This window comes from Lissotriton helveticus, chromosome 6, assembly GCF_964261635.1.
Source record: "Lissotriton helveticus chromosome 6, aLisHel1.1, whole genome shotgun sequence".
Classification (NCBI taxonomy): domain Eukaryota; kingdom Metazoa; phylum Chordata; class Amphibia; order Caudata; family Salamandridae; genus Lissotriton; species Lissotriton helveticus.
The window spans coordinates 1790010999-1790027088 of record NC_136067.1 but is presented as its reverse complement, the minus strand read 5'-3'; the positions used below and the strand labels follow the sequence as shown (position 1 = coordinate 1790027088).

The 16090-nt window shown below is 44.3% G+C and overlaps 1 protein-coding gene across 1 annotated transcript in view; it reads right to left on the bottom strand.

Annotated features, from left to right (window-relative positions):
* Positions 1–16090, bottom strand: part of LRPPRC (leucine rich pentatricopeptide repeat containing) — an 848306-nt gene that overhangs the window by 345365 nt on the left and 486851 nt on the right. The window contains exon 25 of the mRNA XM_078649683.1: positions 12293–12399. Within this exon, the coding sequence (XP_078505809.1) occupies positions 12293–12399 (107 nt within the window). The remainder of the gene's footprint in view (positions 1–12292; positions 12400–16090) is intronic.

The window sequence follows — 16090 nt, the reverse complement described above, 5'->3', positions numbered from 1 at the left end:
AGGTCCAAGACCACAGCCACCATCTTCACCAACACTGCAAAGAGGCACCCTCTTCTGGAGGCACAGGAGGGGGAGACACCAGGCCTTTGTCTGGTGAGGTGTCCAAACCACTGGTATCTGCCACTTCTTCATACCAGTTGTCCTCATTTTTATCTAGGGGAGGATGGTAACCATAAGGGTCCTATCAATAGCAAAAGGAACGGTCTCCGATTCAGAGGGCATGGAGCCGGTCGGACCGGCAACAGATGACATCCATCCAGCTCCATGCTAGAGTAGGGTATAACAGGGGGGCCTGTGCTGCGGTGGGGTTGAGGAGTCATCATGGGCTGGGAGTGACGGCACTGGAGTGGGTACCAAAGTAGGTTGCTGTGGCCCCACTCCAGATCTAGCACTGAACCCGCCAGTGAGAATCCAGTAGGGGATCCTCCCAAACCTGTGGGACCCGAAGGACCTCCAAAGAGGTTGGGCCACCCAAACATAAGGTGTATAGTCTCACAAAATTCCTTAACTTGGGCGGGGGTTGCTCCAGCTCAGGGAAACTCTGGGCGACACAGAGAAGACCCTGAGACAGGCTCCATGGTACAGGTAGGCCTAGAGTGCAGACTCTCCCGTACCTCATACGATGACTTGGACCGACGTAGGGAAGTCTAAGACTGCCATGACTAAAACCTCTTGTGGAACTTACCTGATGACTTAGAGTGTGGTGACGATGATGACTATTATTGTTGGAAGTGGCTCCACGAGCGGTCCCGGGACATAGCATCACAGGGTCGCGGCGGTAACAAGATTCATGAACTTTCTCTCAGCACCTTCAGTTTCAAGGAGCAGCAGTCCTCGCAGACTTGGAGTCGTGGTCCCAACCCAAGCACCAAAGGCAAACCAGATGAGGAGAAGCTCTCCTCCAGATCCGCGTTGTCTGGTGCGGAATGAAAAGAACCGACATGAGCCCAGTGGGGTGACACAAATATAGACACCGCATACGTCACTTACGGTGTTGACGACACAGAGCCGAATGATGCCACCTACCAGTGCGCAGGGGGTACTGCTTGAAAATTTCTGTATCCAGTCTGACGCCTGGGCATCATTCTAAGGAAGTGGTTCCCAACCTGTGGTCTGGAGACTCCTGGGGGTCTTCGACTACTTCAAAAATGTACAGTATGAACGATGAGCAGCCTCAATTGAGCTTACAAAAGCTTTAATCTTTCTATTAAAATTTTAAAAAAATGTCAATGCTTTTGCAAATTAAAATCAAATGTGTCGTCATTTATGTATTTGCTTGATGAACACTCTTTACAGCATTTTTTGTGTTTTGTTTTGTGGGTCAAATTTACAAGCTGGGGTCCCCGCCTTCCAGTAATGACTGTAGGTGGGGGGGTTTATCGAGGGGTGGGAGTCAGTGGGGGTGCACAGGTTCCAGTAATGATCATGTGGGGTCCCCAGAAGTCAAAAGGTTGAGAACCACTGTTCTAAAGTAAGTAATCTGCAACTAGAAGTCTCTACCAGATTCTGCATATAAAGGCGTGGAAGGAAAGGATGTTAGGGTGCTTGGTTAGCGCCCATATGTAGTTCCAGTCGCTACTTCCAGGGCAGCTCAGAGTCGACGAGGAGCTGCATGACACCGCCTATTGGAACGTAGGAGCTATGCTAAAAAAAACGCCCAGATCCAATCTGGTGCCTGGGGAAATTCTAGAGGTGAGTTATTGGCGGGTATAAGTATTCATCAGAACTTTCTAGTAACTTTGCTTGATTAGTTAGGATTAATTTTTAACTTCTGTATACTAAATGTTTGCATCCCGAAATACACCACAAATTGAGTCGTGTTCCCAGGAAACAGTTTGAATTAGCATTACAGTAAGACTAGTAAGTAAGATATATAGCAAAAAAAATATTCATTGTAAGCGCAAATGAACATTGACGCATGTATAAGGGGAACACTTAATACAATCTATCTACAACCCCCATCCGTAAGGGAAACTGTGATATAATATTTAATATGCACATTTGTTTAACCATGGTAAAAGCGGTGCTCCAGCAATATACTCTGTGTATCAACATTTTGTCAAACTGTCATTTCAAGAAAATCTGAACAAAAATCCACATAAAAAGTGTGAAGGAAGCATGAATACCGCTGTCAGTTAAGATGCACACATTTCACGTCAATTCAAACGAAATATCCTAATATATATATATAAATGGCTGCTGAGCAGTTAAATATTGAACACTAGACATTAACGAGAACAAGTACAAATGCCTAACATAATAGCACCTTGGAAATTAGAGGAACATACATGTTGGATGCATTTTTTGATAATCCTCTTTGTGGCATGGTGAAAAGCAAGTGCTACATTCCACTTTCAATATCGTTGTTGATCTAAATGCCAATGATCCGAATAGCTTCAAAGCTGTACAACTTTATAGAATAAATCCGGCTCTGTTCAGAACTGATTGAATTGACGGTCACTGCCAGGACAGTGAAGTTAAACAGCTGACAGCCCGGTGGTTCATTTCATGTGGAGACAGATTCCACGTATAGGAGGTCTCAATCATCAAAAGAACATCTAGATCAGATTAACTAAAGCTCCTTGGCTTCCACGATAGTCTATATTTGTAGCTTATCTTCTTCATCTTGCTAAATTTCAAACAAAACCTCCATCGGTTAACAAAAAAAGACAATCATGCCTGTGGCAAAGCCCTGTGAACGTGTAATTCTCGGTAAAGCACAGTTTAATATGCGAGAAAGGATACCCTTGGTTTCATACTTGATAAATCCCCCCCAAAAAAGCGGTTCCAATAATAGAGTACGGAGCACAAGCCGGTGTCAAGTAATGCATGACCAAGTACATTGAATGTCGTGCATTTTTGGTTCATTTTGTTTCGATCAAGTTATACTTACAAAAGTCATAATAAATAAGAGAATATTTCACGTATATTCTGATGAAGGGTCAAGTTCACAAAAGGCCAAGCTGCGCATACTAATCTAATAAAATAAAGCATGTTGCTACTACCTCAAAGCATAACAGAATACTCGGTCCTCGGGGGGAAAAAGCCTACAAGCACACAACCATTTCTGACAATTTCTGAAACCGGAATCTATGCATAATTAAATAACACAAACCCCCCAAAAAACACACAATTTTAGGAGACTTGTTAACAATAACTTGTTTTAGTACTTTCCGAGACAGGAGGGACGATGGGAGACTGAAAGGAGACAATAGAGAAAAATAAAAGTAAAGCGAAAATGTAAAGGGAATAAAGATGGGAAAAGTAGGGGTGAAAGGTTTTGTGAGTAAGTAGTAGGAAAATGAACTAAACTGCAGGAGACAGAAATGGGAAGACAAAACACAAGAGGGACTGAGGGCACAGGACAATACAAGGGTGAGGGAAGAGAGTGGGGTAGAGCAAGAGAGTGAGATGGCTTGGGGAATGAAGGAGGCACAGAGTTCTCACCTTGTTAAACGGAAGCAAGAAAACCAAACATTCATAATGATTAGGATAGGTCGGCTGTGTCTAATTCGTAATAGTCTGGGTGAGGATTCACTTGTAGGTTTACTTAATGGCAACAAGCACTAGACCATATTAACACTACCACACTATAGGCTCTCTCATATTACTGTATGAAAATCTTTAACCAGGTGTGAGCATCACAAGGAAAGGTAAACAGATTGTCAAAAGGGTTTGGTGGCCTGACAAATGGACAACACGCTTGTGGGCATCTAACAGTTGACTCTCAGTGCCAATATCAGGATCATTTACACATTTCTGTATCTGATTAGACAGAAAATAACTGTGCTTAGACCTCTGGCAGGTATAGAACCTGGTAATTAGCAATGATAAGAGTAAACTGGATTAAAAGTAATGAATCTAGCAGGAGAATAATTATAAGTGACTTCTATTGCGTTTACTACCCCTGACAAAGCATTGAAGAGCTTCATGGTGAATCATGGTGAGTAGCACGCTACTCCGGAACCCAAGGTGAGTGGTTAATCCAGTGGTTATGTTGTTTATTAGGTTAGGTATGTGCTCTAACAACATTGCAAGCATTTTAAGTTAATTTTGTGATAGATTATAGTATACTAATTAATTAGGTATGATCATTAGTGGGAACTAGGAGGTTTCAGATGAATAGTTGGTGAGATAAATGGCTGGCAGAGAGATTAGGTAATGTTTGGTTACAGGGGTAATGCTGTAAAGAGGAGAGGTTGTGTACTATGAAACGAGGGATCGGACAAATACAGAATTTCAATAGGAGAATTAAAGTAGACAAGGATTGATTGAGAGGTTATACTCAGAAATAGAAGGCATGCAGAGGATGGAATCTATGTAGAGGGTCACACCGGAGTAAAGTAAAGACAAGAATCAAGCTGGGGTAAGTCAAGGTCAATTTTTCATGCAGGGTTTTAGGAGTACAGTGAGAGAAAGACGTTCAGATGATGCAAACTGTAGAAAGAAACAACATTTTACATGGTGCTCCATATCTAGGGCAGACAGCTTAAACATGTGACTCAGAGTGTACACATTATTTAACCTTAGCCTAATATATGCCAAACCTAGGATGGTCTTTTTAACATCGTCTGGAGTATCCCAACCTTGGCACAAGAGTTGGTGCCAAAAAAGACAAGGTCCCATTTAAAGATCTTCCCTCACTATTCAGTTTGTGCGTGTTTGTGTATGTGGCAATTGTAGTATGTGCATTGTATGCTTAAGCGAAGCAGAGTGAATAATGCCTGGGGGTTCCATTTTGAAAGCCTGTTGCTGTGCACAAGATGGTGGTAATGATGTTTTCTCAGACGTGTAAGTGTATCACAGGTGATGAAGGAGACCTAGACAGTGAAGAGAGGACAGAGGCGACAGGACTCCTATAGAAATGTGTTCATTTCCTTTTCCTGAGAGGGGATCCTGACTAGTCTTTCAGTAGAAATGGCAGATGGTGGGGTAAAGGGGACTGCAGTCTCTGCTGTTCAGAGTGAGAAGGGCATTTTAGCTCAAACCACCCATTTGTTTATTTCCTGGTCACTTATCTTTTTGGCTGTTGATAGCAGATAGTTCACCCCTCTTGTGTCTCTGATGTAGATGCTCCATGTTGGTGACTACCCTGCTGTGTGGAGCATCACCTCACATAAAGACTGTGTCTACATAACAAAATACAGAGGCAATTGAAAAAGGCAGCCACTCTCAACCAGTTATTTTAGGGTATTCCGGAAGCGATTCCATCCTGTAACTTTGAAACATCTATGACAAAAACATTCTCTAAAAGCTTTTGGGGAATTCCAGCGGATGAAAACAATGAAAAGCCACAGACCCTTCCGTGAAAAAAACACTTCATTTTCCAGAAAAAGGGTCTCCCATCCACCCCAAACAATAACTATGTAAGATGTAGAAGGATTCTGTCAATGTAACACCCTGTGCCACACTATTTTGCTTCCCTGTGTATCACGGTGTCAATCGCTTCATGGTACATTGTCACAGCAATGACGCACACTTTTTTTTACAAATCACTCTGTGTAGAGTCCCAGAAGAACTACAGCACCCCAAATGCTCACAGCTCCCTAGATGCTCCTGCACCACACAGAGGAGGCTCTCTCCTCCAACCCACCCCCACCCCATCCACACTTACTCCAACACTCTCCGCTGCGGACCATCCCAGAGCAGGTTCTCCCAAGCCTTAAGTATCAGTTCCCGGAGGCACCCACACGCCCCTTCAATTGGCCCCAACCTGTACCAATGATCCCCTGTACCAATGATCTCCTGTACTCCTGTCACGGTCCTTCCAGCATCCTTAACTTGCAGCAACATACTTAAAGAAAATATGGCCAAGTGGCGTGACAGCAACGCCGGTCTTCGTATTGTGGCAGCAGCATTTCTGGCATGATTACATAATGGCACATATGGGAACGAACTCATGATGATGACTTGTGTAGCTCTGAATGATAGAGCAAGTCTCCAGAGGCATAGCTTAGGAGACTGTGATGGTGCGAAGGCTTTATGTATGTATGGCAAACTCTGTCAAGGGGTAACATGGGACACACTGTTCAGTGCAATGAACAGTATATTTGGTATCTGTCCACATCTTTATGTATTAGTCATGTCCATTGATCGTGCTTTCACCCGCATCGTGTACCCTGTTAGAGTTCCCCATATGTGTGGCCTCTCACAAGAAAGTGATGCAAGTCTCGGCCATCATGACGCTCTGAAGTGCATATATGGATCCAGCGTCTGAGACCTGTGTTCCTGACCGCGTTCTCTGTTTCCTAGGAAACATTCCAGACCAAAGCAATCCTGCCAATGAAGCTATCTGTCTATGACAAGGAAAACTACAACCAGCTCTCAGGATGCACGTTCAGGGGCACAGATTTCACTGCACCGGTAGGCTCATATGAGAAGAGCCTCACAGGTAGGAGACAACTGCATTTAAGCGTGGTTGCACTCCTGTCTACTGCCTCATCACACACATTTATCACATTCAGCTCTGAAAGCCCTCAGCCAAAGTTTGCACGTTTATCACGCTTGCTGTAATCCTTGCAGGGCTCGTTTTGGATAATCAAAACCTGCTCCTTGCGTAATGTGGCAACTGGAGAAGCTTTCCTTTGAATGTAAGCCAAAGACATTTACATTGGTGATATTCATACTGGCAATAGGAGATTCTTGTTAGTATGTAACCTAAGTTATATGAGACCATATCGTTGACAAAGGACATTGATCAAGGTAGAATTGGAATAGAAAGTACTTGTTAATACCCTGAGATCTGCGATAAAGACTTGTCTATAGAGAACAATAGTGGTTGGATGGTCTTCCGAATGAACACTGATCTGCTTGCGTGATGCTCAACCAGTGTTCTAGCACTCAGGCAAAAGCAGTTCTCTTACGGTGTGTCCTCTAGCCATCTGTGTGCATAAGCCTTGGAGAAGACTTTGCATCATGTGAACAGTTTAAATCCTCTTGTTCCAGAACTCCTTCTCCGCAGTACCTTCCCTTATTTCCCTCCCCTAGTCTGGCCACTCTGAGCTTCTGCCAATTTAGTCATGCAGAATCGGAGCTGCTGGAATGTGAGCTTGGTGAGATTTTGGCTCCAGAGGAATGAAGAGGTCGTGACAATTTCCAACCCAAAGCTGCAGATGCCACCCTCCATGGATCCCCCACTCTACCATGTGAGCACAGTCTCTCTGCCACAAGGCGAACTTGCAAATCGCCGTCCGTTAGGCACCGTTCCATGTGCTCTCCCTTGTATACTATCTGATCACCCAACACCTGAAAACTCCTTCTCCCTGAGGTCGCAAACACCTAACAAAATGTTCCCCAACGTCGACCCAAAGCCGGCACCCTCACCCCGATCTGAGACTTTCCACAGAGAGATCTGGTAACCAAAAGAAACTCCAAACTTGTCACCCATGCACCATGTCTGCATGCCCATTTGTGTAGTGAGCATTCATCTCACTGCACTGATTCACTCAATTTTGCTCAGGTTTTACTAAATAAGGCCCATTCAACACCAGTGAATGGACCACAAGCCTTCAGACACTTTTTTCTTAAATAAAGCCATGGGGACTAGGTTTGAATTCTGGCAGGGATGACGACTTTTTAACTGTTCAAGGCCAACAACGGGAGAATCCTTGAATCCAAAATCGAACAATATTTTTTTTTTCGATTCCCTTTTGGGTGTACAACACTTTATATGTTAAGGTTGTTCTCAAAGGCTTAAGGCGGTCTATCGAGCTCCTGAGGAGCAGGGGGCACCAACCCTTTAGTAGGCGGAAGGGGGGGGGAGTTAGGAGCACTATTACATTTTGCAGGCTGGGGGTCATTGTTTGGCGTTTTGCCACTGGATCTGTCATGGCACATGACTGATCAGGTTACAACCCAGCTTGGCATTCAGAGGAACCACCACCTAGGAATCTTTCCCAGTTTCTGGGCGGACGAGTCCATCTCTGAAAACAAGGCCCATCACTTCAATATTGAGCCCTTCTCTCACCCCTTAGCCTACATGTTTGTAGTCTGGAATCAGGAGATGATTTTCACTTCAATTTAGACTATTAAACACAGTTGCCCAACTTAAGTTCAAGATGCCCGGATCCACGATATGTTTAGGGGATAATCACTGACCAAGTAATAACATCAGTACAGTACATTGAAGAGGCATATCGTCGAGTAAACTGTACTCAATTGGAGTACCGTCTTTCCTACAGTGGGGTGGAGTCGTAGAGTGCTGGAAAGATTTGCAGAGAGTAGTAGAGGGTTGTACAGTACAATATAGGGGTATAGAGTGTAGTACTTTGTGGTATAGTGGCACAGAGTGTAGTATAGTGTGGTAGCGTGGCTTGTTGTACAGTGGGGTAAAGTGTTGTGCAGTAGAGTGAAGTAGCGTGTTGTAGAGTGGCGTGTAGTTCAGTGGAGTTGTGTAGTATTTAGTGAAGCAAAGTGTTGTAAAGGGGAGTGTTGTGCTGTACAGTGGGCTGGACTAGTGAATTTGAGAGTGTCATAAAGTGTCATACAGTGGAGGGCCACAGAGTGCATTACAGTGGAGTGGCATGGAGTGTCGTAGACTGAAATAAGTGTTGTACAGTGGCATAGAGTAAAGTCGAGTGATGTACACTTGCATTGACAGTAGTAAATTGCGGTACAGTAAATGTTGTAGAGTGGAGTATAGTGTGGTAGAGTGGAGGGACGTAGACTGTCGGTGAGTGGAGTACCGAATGGCTGAGCAGAGTACAGCGGAAGGGAGTAGCGTACACTGGAATAGAGTGCCGTGGAATGGCGTAGACATGAGTGGTGTCTAGTGGAGTGGTGTGGAGTCGAGTTGAGTGGTCAGCCTAACTATAACTTCCCTGTAAACTTTTTTTTTTCAGTGATTATTTATATATATATATATATATATATAAATAATCACTGAAAAAAACATAGGTTTCAGGCATGTTATAGTTAGAAATTTAGCATTTAAAAAACCTTAGGAATTCACTGAAAAAAACATAGGTTTTCAGGGGCGTAATAGTTAGTTGGACATTTCACTCGTACAAAACCATAGAAATTCCCTGGTTATAGTTAGTTCAGCAAACTATAACTCGTGTGCCCGCAATGCACTGCTGATGACGCCACATATTCCATTAAAAATGACATGGTCAGTGACATCACTGGCCACTTACCCCATCCCCCGGGGCCGGCCCTACCCGTTGGGGACCGTGGGAGGGTCCCCAATCTCCCCACGGTCCCGCCGGCTCCTCGCCTCCTGTGGGAGCCAGTATTGCTTTTCCACACGGGGAGCTGCTAAGATGCAGCTCCCAGTGTGGAGAAGCAATCTGCTTAGGTATTTGGAAGAGAGAGCAGGTTTCCTGCTCTCTCTTCCAAAAACCAAAGCAGAGTTTGCTATGCTATGGCTATGCTTTGCTATGGCAGGGCGGGAGCCGCAAGACTCCTGCCCTGCCATAGCAAACCGCAGTGTCCCCCAAGACACTACAGGAGCCAGCCCTGGGCGGTGGCGGTACCCAGGGCCATCACAGGGGTCCAGGAGGGGGGCGACGGAGTCCCCCCCCAACATTAGCAAAGCCCCGGGGAGTTGGTGGTCCCCGGAGCTAGGGGGTCCGTAACGGACACCCCAATTTGCATACTTAGTGCCCCGGGGAGTTGGCGGTCCCCGGGGCTTGTGGGGGGGCTCGAGCTCCCCCACACAGAGCCTCCCCACACAGGTTTGTTTATTTTAAATAAAAAAGGCCCGGCCATTGAGCCCCCCCATTTAATACACAAGCCCGGGGGGATGGTGGTCCCCGGGGCTTTGGGGGCCTTTGGACCCCCCATTACATTATAAACAATGCCCCCGGGATTTGGCTAATTAATAACAAAGCGTGGGAGTCCGCGTTTCTTTTTTTTTTTCCCGCGGCCAGATCCGCCGATTCTCTACGCATCCCGCGATTTAAAAAAAAAAATATTTTTTTTTTGGCCCCTGGGGGTGTTTCTACCCTGCCCCCTTTTCTTGTTTATCACGTTTTTTTTCTGTTTTCTACCGAGGCACAAGATGGCTGCCAACACTCATGAAGCTCGTGATCGATATTTTTTAATTTTCATTTTCTCAGCAACTACTGAACGGATTTACACCATTAAACAAAAAGAGTTCTTTCTGAACCAAGGGCTACATTTTTGCCAAATTTGGTGTAATACCGTTCAGCAGTTCGGGCTGTAGCTGTGTCTAAAGTTTCCTATGGAAAATTGCATGGGGAAAACACGTTTTCGGACCCCCCCTTTTTTCCTGGCCCCCCCTTGACGAATCACCCCAAAACTTTCAAGATAGGAGCTGATAGGAACGGGCCATACTTTTTTTTTAATTTTGCGAAGATTTGTCAATCGGCGCCAAAGTTATTGGGAATAGAATGTTGCGATTTTCCGATGGAAACTAGGTCCCAACTAGAACGACCTACTGGCGACCGCCAGTAGGTAATATATATTTACACACCACACTCCTTCACTTTTGGCAAGAAGTTGAGCACACACAGGGGTCCAGTTAAAATGGAGCATTTATTAAAACACTCGGCATGACGCGTTTCCTTCTTGCGAACTTCCTCAGATGCCGTACTTTAGTGCGCTGTTTGGTTGGATGCACTGCGGGCATCGCTGCAGGGAAAATACGGCCAGGACTAAAATGATTAAGTCGTGCAGAGCAAACACCTGGCGTCAGTACTGGCCCAAGTGGACGGTGTCTGCTCCTTCCCCAACCTAGCCTTTGATCTTCTGCGGCGCGATCTTGTGCAGGCAGCTGTTCCTCTGTCTCCTCACCTCACCGTTGACATCCAGGAATAATCCATGTATAATTTATAGGCAGCATAATATGAAAATAAAAAAAAAGCTGTGATACTAATTTTTTTCCAAATATAAATATAACTGAAGGGAACATGGCTTATGACAAATGCACTCTAACTGTAGGGCAGCTACTTCTTTAAATAAAACGATGCGAGATTAACAGGGAGGAATTATCCTCAGCATGTCAATTAATGAAGATAAATATGAAGTTGAAGCCTCCGGGAGCCTGTTAATACTTCTAGCAATATTGGTGAAACTAGTACACATTTGTGGACTACCTGGGGCTCATTTCTTGTGCCTCATTCAGAAATTGGCAAAACGATACAATTTCATTTAAAGGTGCAAGCATGCCACCATCGGTTTACGGTAGATTATGAAGGAGCAAAAAGAGCAATGAAAAAGAGAAACGAAGTAGGCTCAGTCCAAACACAACCTGTTAGCAGCTGAAGAACATAGATGGGAGTGAGTTATACTGTAGGACATCTTTTAAAGGTCTTATTTGATTAAACATTGCCAGTGTCCTTTCCAAAACATTTTCTTCTGTGGATAATTGTGCATTTATCTGACTTGAAATGTCAGCTGCTTACCATTAAAGATGTGCTATGTAAATGGTCTTACAATCTCTACTTTCCCAAGCTAGTCATTGATTGGAGAATCAGAGACCGCTGAACCAAAGTTAAATGTTAGTATTTCTGTCTGACATTTGTATGTTAAGATTATTTTCTTTACAACATCTCTATCGGCACGTCCCCCTCCAAATGGGAAAAAAAAATCATGAGTGCAAAGATAGTCAACCACTGATTGCGAAACTGTACTAGTACATTATACTAAATTTTCAAAACTAATGTAAAAATTAACTACACAGGTTTGCTAAAACATGCATTATGTATTTCAAAAAAATCAGTAATCACTATCTAACAGACTGCAAATGCCCTTTTGACTTATCAATTTCAGCAAGCGAAATTTCAATCAAGTCTAGATAAAATATCCTAATCCTAAACAGGCCAAATTTGTCACCTAACACTGCTTCTAAGCTGCTTACCACAGAGAAAAAAACTAAATTAAATGCCAAACAGTAGCAGGCAGCACTTGCATCCTGATTAACCCACAGACAAGCAATGAAAATAAATCTGCACGTGGACTGCTGCAAATTAAATTCCAGTGCTTTTAAGTACAACAAAGAATTCCTTGGGCGAGAGGATTAGCAACTTTGCACCCTGGAATACTAGAATGAATTAATTGTTCCATAATCAAAGCTGCATTATGCAAACATACTTTTTATACATACCACTGCATTTGGAAAAATAAGCGAAGAAAATGCAATGTTACCCAGACCGCCTCCTCTGAACCTTAATTATACACAAAAGGCTGCATTTTTTTGCAGCTGGTCAGGTTCCTTTTCTCTACTCATTTTAGGGAATGAGTGACATGAAGATGAAATGGAACACGTGTACTGCAAGATTACATTTCTAAAACACATTTTAATTAACAACTTAAACAGTTAACAACTCACCTCAATGATCTTCTTGGCTTCTTTGTACTTTGCAGTCTGAAGGAAGGCGAAGAAGAGATCATACAGCATAGTCATTTCTCCCCGCTCTTGACTTACGAAGTCCATAGCTTTAATAGAAATTGAATGCAATTAATTACCCATTTTACCTGCTGGTGTAATATGTTTTCTTAACACACCACCACTCCTCACTTAACAAACCTTTATGAATGTTACCAACCTTGTAGTATGAGAATAAAAAGCTCTTCAGAACAATAAAAGAAAGAACATCCAGCACCCAGGACTAATTTATCAGATGACTTCATGACATTGGGATTCCACTTTCCTAGTCCTGGACTTTCCAATTAAAAATCAGTACATTGTTGGCGCTGTAGTCTTGTATTTTTTTTAACTAAACCAATGAACCTAACATACCCAATGATGATTTGTAAAAGATAATCTAGGTAAAGGAAAACTGGCAACTACTAACAATGAATCTTTAAACTTTTATAGCCATGAGTCAATGGTAGGAATTTCTGAAAGTAAAATGAATAGGTCCAGACCATAAGACAAATACTTATTTGTAGGTTCTCCTTGTAAGCCCATTAGCCTGGAAATGCTGCAGTGTGTGACCAGATCACCTTACAGTAGGGATGGATTCGGCCAAACCAGATGGCAAAAGCTCTACTGATAAAACAGAATCCAAGCAAACTACTCCATGCAAATGCTAGTCCTACACCTCTCAGGGCTTTGTAGAGTTACTCTTGGGCAACCATGTGCCCAGGTTGGCTACATCTAGAAACAGGTAAAAGCTAAGAGTCATATAGTACGGCTGGTTAGACAGTCAGAACAGGAGAATTAAAGAATCTCAAAACAGAGGAGCAGTCCTTTGCAACAAACTTGGCACCTTCTTCCACCCCAAGATCAGGCATATCTACGACAGCTTCGACACACTAGACCCTACCACTTTGCCAGACACCACTGCACGCAACTACGCCGCACCCAAACATACAGTGCTCTGCTGGACCCGCTCACAACAAAGGACACACTCAAGACCATGAAGAGCATCCACTCAGGAGCCCTATCGGATCCCTTCCCGTACCACATCTTCCACAGAGCAGCCATCGCCCACCAGCTTTCATCGAAACTGCTACATTCCCAGACCGAGATCAACCCCCTGATGAAGAAGCCGTCATCAGACTAGACAGACCTCAAGAATTTCAGACCCATCTCCCTCCTTCCCTTCCCAGCCAAGGTCATTGAGAAGGCCATCAACGCCCAACTCTCCGCATTTATATTATTGAACCATGTCCTGGATTCCAATCGGGCTTCCGAAGAAACCACAACAACGAGACCGCACTCCTCGCCGCCACCAACGACTTATGCTCCTTCCTTGACCGGGGCGAGACCACTGCCCTCATACTATTGGCCCTCTCAGCCACCTTCAACAGTCTCCCAACTGCAACCAAATCACAACACTCCACTATGCCGGCATCCGCGAAAAGGCTCTAGACTGGATCCACTCCTTCCTCACTGGCTGGACTCAGTGAGTTACACTACCCCGTTCCACTCAGAACCTAGAGAGATCAGCTGCGGAGTGCCCCAGGGTTGCTCCCTGAGCCCCACCCTCTTCAACGTCTACATGGCCCCCCTCAGAGCCATCGTCAGAAGCCTAGACCATACATTCTCCTACGCGATGACATCCGGCTGATCCTCTCTTACCAACGAATCCACAACAGCCAGAACTAACTTCAACAGCAGAACAAAGGCCGTTCCTACCTGGATGAAAGACAGCTGCCTCAAGCTCCACTTGGACAGTACTCATCCTGGGATTCACCCCATCAACCTGGGATGACCCTGGTGGCCAGCCGCTTTGGGACCCCCCTCCCACCCTGACGGACTAGGCAACTTTGGCATCATACTGGAGTCATCGCTCACAATGAGTCGCCAAATCAACGCAGTTTCCTCAGCCTGCTTCTGCACACTCAGCCTGATTCGAAAGACATTCAGATGGCTCCCCACAGAATCTAGAAAGTCGGTCACCCAAGCACTCATCTCCAGAAGACTCGACTTTTGTAACACAAACTACGCAGGAGTCACCCAGAAACAGCTCAAGAAACCACAGAACATTCAAAACTCAACAGCGAGACTGGTCCTCGACATCCCTTGCTGCAGCCACCTCACGCAACACCTCAGACAACTCCACTGGCTCCCAGTCAGCAAGAGAATCACCTTCAAGCTCCTCACACCTGCCTACAAAGCTCTCCACGAGGAAGGACCAGCATACCGAAACCACCGCTTCGCATTCCACATACCCGCCAGACAACTCCGTTACACCCAACTCGTCCTAGCCTCCGTCCCAAAGTTCCACAAGACCAGACCCAGAGAAAGTTCATTCTACTACTGAACCACCAGAACCTAGAACACTCTGCCTCTCCACCTCAGGCAATCCGTGTCACTGACCGAATTCAAGAAGGACCTCAAAACCTGGCTCTTTGAATGATTCTACACATAGGGGGACTAGCAGCAGCTCCTCCCCCCTATCCCCCTCCCACCCCCAGCGCCATCAGACCCTCACGGATGAGTAGTCACACTTTATAAGCCCCTGATTGATTGAGTTCTCTGTCTCTGCTGGCCCAAAATTACTTGAGTCTCATCAGTTTTTCTACAAGATCCCTTTGTGCCTAAAGAACTCTAAGCCTCTTTGCACCATGAACCTCCATAGTTTCAACAGGTTTCTCTTTCTGAACAAAATAAAAGCATGTAAAACTGAATTTGGCTATCTCAAGAAAGAGACCCACTATGCTCTGATGAATGACATTTGGCCAGTTTGTCAGTTGGCATTAAGAATAGTTATTCCAAGGTGCATGAATAACATTGTAAATGAAAAGCATACCAACACTGAAAAAACAAGAGACATCACAGCCAGCAGAGAAAACATAGGAGAAAACAATAAAAGTAAAGAATGAATTGTTCACATTGAACACATTTGAACGAATACAACAATCCAGAGTTTGAAGGGCAAAAGTGACCAATAATGAATGGGGAATTTATAAACAAGAGGGATGTAGATGACCTTCTTGAGAGTACGGCCATTTTGAGCTGAAAACTAATGTTTCCACTGAGCACGTTAGAGACAGTACCAAACAAATAGGAAGTGTGCAGATATACATACATTGAGACTTTGAATCAATCAAAACAAACATATCCACATATGTAGGTATACCACTATGTCTTAATCACCACAGCACGCCATCTGGTACATCAAACATTTATCCACCTTTCCTGGACATTAAATTCTAGTGTACACATAGACTCCAAGTCTTTGGGAATGTTCTTAAATATGGTTGTCCTGAGCTGTGATCTTACCATTTAAAGCTACCTACACTCGGGAGAAAAACAGACCGAGGAGAACTACATAGGAGTACGTTGAGTCCTCAGAGGAAACACGGTAGCCTCCCTGCATTAAGTGAAGGAGACTGAGATGGGCTTATGAACGAACACTAGGAAGAGCGGTTACATGCAGACAGGTACTGCAGTGATTCAATGATTCTCTTCACTCGGTAGCGGCCAATACTACAGCAGCCTGTCCTCTTTGCAGACAGTTCTACAATCCCAATTGAGGTTAGAACCATAGATAATGAAGTCACAAAGACTACGTATGAGAAGCATACAAGCCAATGGGGTTTTCAAAAAATAAGCACCCTAACACCTACTTTACAATATATGATGGGATTGGTCAGTCTATAAACCAAGGGAGAAGGAGAAGCACCTTGTTGGGGGTGAAAACTAATGTCTAACTCTTTTGCCAAGACAATTCAA